This window comes from Sinocyclocheilus anshuiensis, unplaced genomic scaffold (genome assembly GCF_001515605.1).
Source record: "Sinocyclocheilus anshuiensis isolate Anshui unplaced genomic scaffold, SAMN03320099.WGS_v1.1 scaffold1154, whole genome shotgun sequence".
In the NCBI taxonomy this organism is placed as follows: Eukaryota; Metazoa; Chordata; class Actinopteri; order Cypriniformes; family Cyprinidae; genus Sinocyclocheilus; species Sinocyclocheilus anshuiensis.
Window position 1 is genome coordinate 1,566,013 of NW_015542345.1, and position 11,729 is coordinate 1,577,741.

General features: G+C 36.8%; 1 protein-coding gene across 3 annotated transcripts in view; it reads left to right on the forward strand.

Annotated features, from left to right (window-relative positions):
- LOC107691316 (rho guanine nucleotide exchange factor 10-like protein) overlaps nucleotides 1-11,729 on the forward strand; it is a 118,990-nt gene that overhangs the window by 41,907 nt on the left and 65,354 nt on the right. For all 3 annotated transcript variants that reach the window (XM_016489863.1, XM_016489864.1, XM_016489865.1), the window contains 3 exons: nucleotides 660-832; nucleotides 6,831-6,946; nucleotides 9,893-10,020. In XM_016489863.1, the coding sequence (XP_016345349.1) occupies nucleotides 660-832; nucleotides 6,831-6,946; nucleotides 9,893-10,020 (417 nt within the window). The remainder of the gene's footprint in view (nucleotides 1-659; nucleotides 833-6,830; nucleotides 6,947-9,892; nucleotides 10,021-11,729) is intronic.

The window sequence follows — 11,729 nt, forward strand, 5'->3', positions numbered from 1 at the left end:
TTCAGTTGCTTTGACACAATCTGTATTGGACTTGACTTGGCATGAACAGACTTGACTTGACTTGACTTGACTTGGCATGAACAGACTTGACTTGACTTGACTTGACTTGGCATGAACAGACTTGACTTGACTTGACTTGACTTGGCATGAACAGACTTGACGAGGCATGAACAGACTAGACTCACCGACAGCGGGTTACAACATCAATACACGACGACAGACAATGGCAACATGATGGCTACTTATAGCAAACAAGAGGGTCACATGACAAGAACAAACCAATGGGAAACAAGACACATGACTAGGACAACCAATCAGAATATGACACATACACGAGGCAGAGATACATGAGGGCAAGGGAAGCATGACATTAACAGGGTGAAACAATTGCAAAATAAAAGACATGAAAACATGAACATGACAAAACCCAACCACCACATTACAAGTATTAGAAAGTGTTTTACAAGAGAATACTATTTCAGTCAGTTTAATTCAGTGCATTGTTTGCCTTTTTAAATTATTTGTGAATTTTACTGGCAGCTTATGAGTCAGAATTGTTTCAAATTAAATCCCTTTTCCTCTTTTGTGATCTGTCATGTTCCTTGTTTTTATAATTATGTGCAAGCATTTTTACATGTTGATCCTCTTATCACCACCAGGGGCCCCCCTGACATCAGCAGTCTGGTTCCAGTAGGTCCCAAGTACACCCTGAAGTGGAGCGACACATTGCAGCAGGTCCAGGTAGTTGAAGTGGGTCAAGAGGGCTCCCAGACCAAGGACACTCTCTATCAGCTCAGAGGCGTCAAGCGCTCAGGCGGCTCTTCGGGATCGGGTAATGGCAACTTTGTTGCCACCGCTACTTTCTAAACAATCAGATAACACACATCCTTGATGTGAGTCTCCAAGACATTTTGAATTAATTGACCGTTTCTTGTGAGCAATGCACCTTTTATGGCCTCTGCAGATGAGTGTATCTCAGGCAGGGTAGATAAGAACAACAGAGGCGCACTCTAAGCAATCTTATTTCACTGTCTGATAGACCACAAACATATTCAGCGTGCTGTCATCAGTTTTGGCGCATTATTTCCACCTCCACTCCCAATCAGAGAAAGCAAGTTCAGGAGATTGGAATCAGGGCTGAACACTCTTACAAAACATTATTGTGTTTTGAGTTAGAAGACGAGGAAGAGGAAAAGAGCAATTGTGGGGCACTAAGATAAATATGCTGACAGAGCTCCAGGTACAAAGTGTTATCAGGATGTACAGGTTCTGGCTGTTTAAGCCTTTTGCTTTCCGAGCTGAAATATTAATGTTGTCGTCTATGGAACACCCATGTTGGATTGTGCACACAGGGGAGCCAGGAAATTAGATGACAGAAGATGTTTAATGCTGGGGCCTAGCAGACAGCTCGCGGGCAGGAGTTGTAGAAGACCTATTATGGCCCCTATACCTTATTTCTCTCTGAAATCATTATAAAACAGTGTTCGGTCCAATTTATCTACCTTTGTTCTTTTCCTGCTGTTTTATAACTCAGCAGTAGCCTCCCTAAAACTTCCTATTTCTCATTTCCATATCCCTCAATTCAGTTTAAAGTACTGGCATGATTGTTTGACATGAAATATTGCCAAATAAGCAATACAAGAAATAAAAAATAGTGACAGGATAAAATATATAGTAAATATTTAAGAAATGTTTTTGTTTTATTTTATTAATATAAAGGCTGTATTTTTCTATACACTGCCATTCAAAAGTTAGCAGCCAGTAAGATTTTTTTTTAAAGAAGATTAACACTTTTCTTCAGCAAAGATGCATTAAACTGTCAAGATAACTGTAAAGACATTTATAATGTTACAAAAAAGTGCTGTTCTTTTGAGCTTTTTATTCATCAAATAACCTTCTATTCATCAAAGAATTTCCATTTAACAAAACAATCATTTTCCACAAAAAGTTTAGGCAGCACAACTGTTTTCAACATTGATAATAATAAGAAATGTTTCTTGAGCAGCAAATCAGCATATTAGAATGATTTTTGAAGGATTATGTGATAATAGTAACGGCTACTGAAAATTCAGCCTTGCCATCACAGGAATAAATTACGTTTTAAAATATATTAAAATAGAAAACAGCTATTTTAAATTATTGATACTGTTTCACAATATTACTGTTTTATTGTATTTTTTATCAAATAAATGCAGCTTTGGTGAGACTTTCAGAAACATTCAAAAATTGTAATGATCCCAAACTTTTGAAAAGTAGTGTATCTTTACAGTATTTTATTTTATTTTATTTAAAAACAAATAATAATAACAGTATAAAATAAAATAAAATGTGGAATATGTTTTTGTTTTCTACATACATCTCTCTTATATATCTAAAATGGTCACAGTGAAGGATAAGTTCTCACCAGTCTCATAGTGTGCCACAGAATTTTCCTTCTTTTCAAGCCTTTTTCTGTGGCTAGACTGGTCACAGAGTCTGTACTTGGTGAGGATCCGTTTCAGTATCTCTTACTGTGTAGAGATAAACGGCAGACTGTGTCGCTCTCTTCTCTTACTCTATTCAGGAAGCTCTTTGCACTGTTAGCACACACTTCTGGTTATGTAACAAGAAGTTGCCACTTTAATCACTATTTTCCAGACACCTTTGACGTAGTCTGGTTCACTGTGTCTGAATGTGTCCATCTTCAGCTATTTATAGCAGCACATAGACATACAAGCCTGTTTTGCCTGGTCCGCGCCACATCTCTCCTCCCTTGTGATGTCACTCCATGGGGCTCCTCGTCCAAACCAGATCCTATGCTCCCCCAGCGTACCTTAAAATGGACTAATTTTTCATCTCCTGCAGGCCCTAGTGCCCTAATTTATTGATGGAATAGACCAACATTCCAGGAAAAGGCAGACCGTCTGCTGCTGCCACTGTAAAGCAGCACAAAACAGTGGCATGCTTCAAATCATAGAGGCCCCTGTGAACCATGAGATGGGACCTGCCCACTGATGGGGGAGCTATACACAAGCACTTGTATTGGGGGGGTGAGAATGTATTCCTAATGGAGACATACTGTACTGTATAGTGATGTTATACTCTGACATAATTTTATCTTTATTTATCCTGCTGGAAAATTCTGCTTCTAGACTTCTGCCATTTAGACAAAGTAAATATGTGGACGTCAATGAGTAATATAAGAAAAAAGGGCTGTTCACACCAAGAACGAGAAGTCCCACACCACAACTATAACGATAAAGACACAGAGAAACAATATCGTTGGAATTACTTTCAAAACGATTTTTCTCCAGCTGATGAATGATAAAAATTGACAGCCTATCATAATCAGTCCTGCTGTAACAAGCTCGAAAATTTCAAGCAGCAGACAAGTATGCACTTAGAATAAATGGACAATATCGTCCGCTGGTGTGGACACTAATATAGTTATCTTTATAGTTATCGTTCTTGGTGTGAACGACATTTATTATTATTATTATTATTATTATCCAGTTCTCACTATTAACTAAACATTAACTACGATTTTGCATCAATAAACTCCTAATTTGCCTCTTATTAATAGTTAGTAAAGTAGTTGTTAGGTATTGGGTAGGATTAGGGATGTCGAATATGGTCATGCAGAATATGTGCTTTATGAGCACTAATAAACAGCAATAAATAAAATAAATAATTACAATAAATTAACTATAAAATGTTAATAATAGGCATGCTAATAAGGAACTAGTTAATAGTGAGAAATTAGTCCCCAAACTGAAGTGCTACTGATTTTTTATCCTTTTTTTATTTTAATTGAATTTTTTTAAAGACAGAGGCACAAATTTGTTCAGTAAACCACTGTTTAATAAAAAAAGGAAAAAAAAACTGTACTGAACCATGACTTCGACACTGAGGTATGTACCAAACTGTCCTTTTTGTGTACACCCCTATTATTACATGAGCATAAATGTTTATATAATTATTAATTTATTGAATTGATTGAAAATTCAATTAATTAGCCACCTTCAACATCGAAATGCATTTTTTAAATTAATTAATGAGTTAAAATGTTCACTGGGTTTTGGTATATTTACTTTGATTAAATATTATAAAGACAAACCGTTTTAAGAATGTAAACAGGGTAAGTCTATAGGCCAGAGCTTATATGTGCCAGATGTTTTTTTGGGGGTTTTTTTGCATCCAAGAATTACATATTGCCATGATTTTCTTTCTTTTTTACCAGTATGACAATACGTACTATGAATGTCATATATGTCAGCATTACTCCAGTGCATCTTTCACTTGTATTTTGAGACATAACATGATTGTGAGCTGTAGCACAGTGCCCCATGTCCTTGCAGGAAGCTCTGGCAGCCTGACACCATTATTATTATTATTATTATTATTAGATTGTTGTAAAAATCTATATTATAATGTATCTAATATAATGTTAATAAATATATAATATAATATATATTTTTAGACTATTATTCTAGGCTGTTATTATTATTAATAATTATAATAATAATAATTATTATTATTAGAAGAACAAGAAAATAACATTATGTATTATTTATTTATATTGTTTTAAGATAAATTATGATAATAATAATCATTTGTTATTATTGTTGTTGTTTTTATAAAAAATAATTATCATGATATTCTAAATATTGTTTTTATATAATTTTTTACTTGCTGTATTTTTTATATGAATTGTGCATATTTTGATTGATAAAATATCTACATTTAATAGCTACATTTATATTTATATGTTTACTTTGTAGTTTTAATTTGGCATCACACTATGGTCTCTGGACGTTATCACAGTATTGTTTCCTCAGCGGCCATGCACATCATTTTTAGATTTGTTTAAATGTGCCAGACAGATCCTTGCTAAAATTATACACGTAAAAGCACTCTGTTAAACTCGGTGTATTGATGTTGGTTAAAGAGCACAGATTTGAATGAGAAATCCAAATTTGAGCTGCCCTTCTGGCAACAGCTTTGTTGACTTTAGGCTTTGGACTTCCGTATTGTGCCTGCATAGGCCTCCGCTGGCGGCCGCCCAGCGCGTGTGTCAGTTTACATATGACAATGTGTGTGAGAGAGATAGACTAGTGGAAATGGCAGATTACCATGCCATAGTGCGAAAAACCAGATCCCGGCACACCAACTGGATTAGTCTGGATTACAAGTCAGCACATTCACCTGAGGCCAAGGTGGGCCACGAGCCCACAAACCTGTAGGCCCGCCCAAGGCCTTGCCACAGCAACCAGAAGAGCACGTCGACTCTGCCAGCTTGCGCTGTAGGGGCTCACTGTGCCTTTTTTTTATTCAAATGTGCCTGCTATTGATCAAGCTGTGCCAGTGACAGATGTCTCTGTGGCTGTGTGAGTTGAAGACCCTATTCAATTTCTAAAGGTTAGAGAGAGAAAGACAAAACAATGAGAGAAATAAGTAGAGGTGTAGAGAGAAGTGGATGGAAGCCTAGACAGAGGGTGAAAGTCACAAAGACAGGTATAGAGAACCGAGAGAGAGGGAAATGGTGTGTCAGAGACCGAGAGAGATCTCTGACAGACCTTCCAGCACTACTTCGAGAATTAGGTTGAGCTGGGGGCCAACAAATGCCCGCGCTGCCCCAATTCTGCACACAGGTCACCTGATTATGTGGAGGTGCTGAAAGGCCAGACAGTCCTGCGGTCTGCCCATCCAGCTCCAGGATTTAATTACACTCATTCCTGGGCTATCGGTCGGACGCGTAGAGCACATTCCCCCCGGCTATTGATTCTGCAGGCAGAGACCGGAGACCGCAAAAATGTGAATGGGGATTCAAATCGATGGTGTCTTGGTGGCACCTGCGTTCGTTTCGTCACCCTTAAAGGGCTTCATATTTCTAAATGGCTTAATTTTATACTCTGCTTCTCTTCCCTATAGCATTAACCGGTGTGGCTACACAAACAATGGGAGATCGATCTGTCTTCGGTATCGATTCTCTTTGTTAGTGGCGCTACTGGAGAGTATTGACAAATGAAAGTTTTGTCATAGACCCCAAGTCTTTAAAAGTTAAGGCGTTTGATTTTGTTTCGATTTGCATTTGGGCAAATATTCAAGCAGAACTTAGAGCAGTGTTCCCCAACATTTTTTCTGCCGCGGCACAGTTTTGACAAGTAAAAAATCCCACGGCACACTACTAAGCACTTAAAAAAAAAAAAAAATAGAAGGGGGGAAAGTTTTTTTTCCCCAATAATTAAACAATGCGTCGTCAGAGTTGGTATTTTGGCTTTATATATGACCAGACACTTGGACTTAACATTTTCTGAAAATCATGCTCAAATGGAGTTAACGAGGTTTTTGACGAGCGAATGACAGGTGTTTTGTCTGTCATTAGAACGGGGCAGATCTGAGGCAGTAAATTACGTTTTCATCAATTTACACTTACAGGTTATAAAGTGTAGCTATACAGGCGCACAGTTTTTCTTGTTGTTTAATACATATTTGAAACGTACAAAAGTATATTGGCTACAAGTAGACGGCAAATGTTAAGACTCTTCTCCACTCTTCAAACACACAGAAACATTAACATAGTCTTTATAGACTGTTTCTTGAGTAAAAAAAAATGCTGTACTTATTCAAACATCAGTTTACGGGACTTTATTTACCGAGCCGTCCTGACTCGATTACATATTCGAATGATTCAGCACCTTTACGGGAACCCATATCCACAGAAATACCATCTCAGCTTTCAAGAACCCTGGATTGCAGGTGCTTTTTGCACTCCGAGGTTCATGCTCTGATAAAGCATGGTGTGAAATGTAAGTACTGGATAAGTGAAGCTGGTTATTTTTGATTGACAGGAAGTGTCTTTCTGGGTCCGTCCCGTCTGTATCAGGAACTGCAGGAGTTGCAGCATGACCTCTCAGTGGTAGAGCAGGTCACTCTGCTTGTGGGGACTTTACAGGGAACGTACCAGGTAAATACTCTTCATTACTACATGTACGGTGGGCCATGATGTCTTTGAACCCTTAAGTGGGAACTTGAAGGGAACTGATGTTATACATTAAAAATCACCATTGGGCGCAGTTAGTTAAAAGAAATTGTAAAAATGGCTCATAAACTGAAGTTTGTGATAAATAAATAAATATATAAAAAAAATACATTTCATATGTTTTAAATATATGTGACCCCGGACCACAAAACCAGTTATAAGGGTCAATTTTTTTAAATTGAGTTTTACATATCATCTGAAAGCTGAATATATAAGCTTTCCACTGATGTATGGTTTGTTAGGATAGGACAATATTTGGTCGAGATACAACTATTTAAAAAATCCTGAATCTGAGGGTGCAAAAAAATCTAAATATTGAGAAAATCACCTTTAAAGTTGTCCAAATTAAATCCTTAGCAATGTATATTACCAATCAAAAATTAAGATTTAAAGGAGTCGTATGACGTTGCTAAAAAGAACATTATGTTGTGTATTTGGTGTGATGCAATGTGTTTATGCGATTTAAGGTTAAAAAAACACATTATTTTCCACATAATGTACATTATTGTTGCTCCTCTATGCCCCGCCTTTCTGAAACGCGTTTTACAAAGCTCATCTGTCTGAAAAGCGAAGCAGATATCGTACTCTTTTGGAAGGCCAAACAAAGTAGTTTCGCTTTCACAACGAAACACACAGCATCTCCACAACATGGCGGCGGCAACAACAATACCACAGCGAGAATAAAAGTTACGCCTTCTTTCTTTGCGTGAACATTTGGGCTGTGTTAAGAGAAAGGAAAAATTGAAATTGCATTATATGACCCCTTTAATATATTTACAGTAGGAAATTTACAAAATATCTTCATGGAACGTGATCTTTACTTAATATTCTAATGATTTTTGACCCATACATTGTATTGTTGGCTAATATACTCATGATACTTATGACTGGTTTTGTGTTCCAGGGTTACATATAATGTATATGTATAATGCATACTTGGGTCAGTGGATTTTTTTGTTTTTGAAAGGAATTGAATTAACTTTTTTTATTTTAATATATCATGAAGTGTAATTAATTCCTGTGATGCAAAAATAAATTTTCAGCATTATTAATCCAGTGTCACATGATCCTTCAGAAATTGTTAATATGCTGATTTATGATAATATTTATTATTATTATGTTGTGCTGCTTAATATTTTTGTGAAAACGGTGATACATTTTTTCAGGACTCTTGAAAAAATGAATAGAAAATTCAAGGGAACAGCATTTATTTGAAACAGAAATATTTGTAGCATTATAAATGTCTTTACTGTCATCAATTTAATATGTCCTTGCTGAATAAAAGTTCCAGTTTCTTTAAAAAAAAAAAGAAAAAAAGAAAAGAAAAAACTGAACCTAACTGACCCAAAGCATTTGAATGGTATTGTAAGTTAATGTGTATATTCACTTACATATATGAATTTTAAAAATAAGATCAGATGTGTTTTTGAATAAATAAACAGAATTTTGATTATGAAAATGCCCAAGTGTCCAAGAATGATGAAAAGAACAACATCCAGGAAAAGATCAAGGTAGAATACAATAAAAAGCAAAACAAAAGCAGTATTAGTCACATATGATACAGCCATCTAGGGATGGAAGCCTTTGGGGTAACAGAGTTTTCAACGTAATTAAATTGAGATCAAAGTTCGGCAACATCATCAATTGATTATCATGGCATCCGCTTGATAGTTGGACGACAACATGGGGAAACCTTCATAATCTGATCCGCCGGAGTTAATGTTTAGATGGGAGATAGCTCTGAACAGCATGTCTACATAGCACACGGCTGCTCTCAAATCAGGACAGCTCCCCTGATGGCTTGACAGTCACTAAACCAGTAGAAAAACAGCTAGATTGCTTCTTTTACATCTGAGTGTTAGTAACAGAGCTTTGTCTTGCATGGTTTCCTGACCATAACCATGCCATTGGCTTTTCTCCAAATGACTAATTCCTACCCACAATCTAATCAGAATATAAATGCGCAGCGAATAGAGAATGAATGAACTTCTTTAGACCTCATTGATTTTGGAGATGTATTTTATTTGGATTTGGCTTTTGGGAGGTATGAATAATTTTGTTTATGAGAAGGAAACCTTTATTATTTCATCAATACTTGGAGTCCAAAAACATAGTTAACATAACAACAAAAAACAATAAAGACTTCTACATTTAATATGATATGATGCAGTGGTTTTCACCTGGTCAGCTGTGCTAAATGCATATGATCAAAATTGACTTGCCAAATGTGGCAGTAAAGACATTTATGATTGTACAAAAAAATTATATTCCAAATACTGTAAATGCTGTTCATTTGAGCTATTTATTAATCAAAGAATCCTGAAAAAATGTACCATGGTTTCCACAAAAATATTAAGCAGCACAACAGTTAGAAACATTGATAATAAGAAAAAAAAAATGTTTCTTCAGCTCCAAATCAGAATATTAGAATGATTTCTGAAGAATCATGTGCCACCGAAGACTGGAGTAATGATGCAGAAAATTCTGATTTGCCATTAATTACACTTTATAATAAATTGTAAAACAAATATTTTAAATTGTAATGATATTTCACAATATTACAGTGTTCTGTATTCTTAGTTAAAAGTAGTTATTTTAGTTAAAATGCAGCTTTGGTGAGACTTTCAAAAACATTAGTGTAGTCATATTATATACTGTAGTTAGGATAGCCCCCCCAACAAAAAAATAAAAATAAATAAATGTTTTATATATATAAGGCTTGTGCGCAGTTCATTGTTTGATTTTCACAGCATTTTTATACAATATTGGTATAGTGTTGGGTCACCATTTAATGTCCAGTGTGAAATCAAGGTCTTAAAGCACATCCGTGTTGGCTGGGATCACAATTGTCTTTGTTTTCTGTGTTTATAGAATCTGAACACCACTGTTGCACAGGACTGGTGTTTGGCACTGCAAAGGCTGATCCGCATCAAGGAGGACCAAATTCAGAGCGCCAACAAGTGCCGTTTACGATTGCAAGTCCCTGGCAGACCAGACAAGTAAGTAAACGGGGCAAAAGCTTCTTTGCATGTTGACAAAGTGAATAATTTTTTTTTCAGCAGCCTCAACAAAATGCAAAAGAGCACATGCTGATGCATTCAGGTATTTGTTATAGCCAATTCAAAAGACACATTTTCCTCTTCTTGTTCGCCTGATAGATTGCATTTGCCTCAAGAAAGTAGTAAGTAGTAAGACATGTTGCTAAAAGGCTTTTGAGGTCTAAACAAGAAAAAACAATTTAGTCTCGATTACACCACAGCTGGATTTCAGACTGGCAGTCTTGCACATTCTCTGGAGCAGGTGATCCCAAGCGGCACTGAAACATAATGGCCGATGACAAACATGTTAATGTTCATCTGCAACAACGTTAAGATGATGAAGGAGCCCGGCGCCATGTTAATTTCCCCTAATGAAAGCGCATTACCCGGCTTTGTTTGCGGCGTGCGTTAAAAGCCTGCCCCATGTCACCTTTAACGAAGCCGAGCAGCAAATTACAAGCCTAATAGCATGAAGGGAAATCATTAAGTGATAGTTCTCAGATTCGGGAGATCAAGGAATGCTGGAGGTAAAGTTACACAGCTCCTTTCAGTCTGGGAAGTGCTACATTATGGCTAGTCATAGAGCTTATTCAATTCATTTAAAATCTGGGAGCTGCTGTTTCCCATTTGGAGCAGTAGTGTCATTTCTCTTTGATGCGTAGACAGGGGCTTTAATGTACTCTTATTATGTCACATTAAGAATCAGTGAATGTAAATGTGTCAAGGCAGAGGCTGCACATTTTTCACAGTGCACTGCACCTGAATGTGCTTATCGTAATGATGCAGAGTGAGAGTGGAAACTTCACTCATAGAATCGGCCGTGGAAGGAAGAGAAATGAAGACAGATTAGTAGAGGATTCAACTAAGAAAAGAGCTGAAGAGATGGGGAGAACATGAGAGAAGAGAAGCAGAGAGAAAGGGAAGATAAACTGTAAAGCATAGAGCAGTTGATGTTCATTTAAAGGTCCCATATTGTCAAAACTGAAATTTCCTGGCTTTTTTCACGATAACTGAGGTCTAGGGGCTATTTAACTACCATATAAGTTTCAAAACAGTCAGTCCACAGCAAAATGCACACAGCCTGCATAAAGTAGCTGTGATTTTTCATGAACCGTTGTGACTTTGTAAAAAGTTGACGTCAGAACTACACAGTCAGCGCCTTCAGTCACCACCCCGAGCACCGTCCACTGTCCCACTCTCCTTTTGCCAAACCCCCAGACAACATCGCGTCCATGCTATTGCTGAGCAAGGACAACACGGAAACATGTCGAAAAGGTTAACTTTAACCACGAAACCAGATCGGCCGACCTGTAACGTTACACTCTCACTCAAAGGATGGATGATCTGACAGGATTGTTACTATGAGGTGGATCACATCTAACGTGTATAGTAAAGACAAACTCACCGTGTCTATCTAGTCATGATGAAGATGTATATACATTTCAATTTCAGCAGGCAACTATTTTTACAGCTACATTATTGTTCCAGCCACAATTAATCACAACAATGTATATACAATTACAAATGATTATATATAAATCATCAGTTTGTTGTTTTACACACATGCACACAGACATTATTTCATACACGACATAGTCGTGAGATGCAAGAAACATATGGCAAGAAATCTGTAGACGCACCCATAACAACAAAAGACAATACTTTACTGA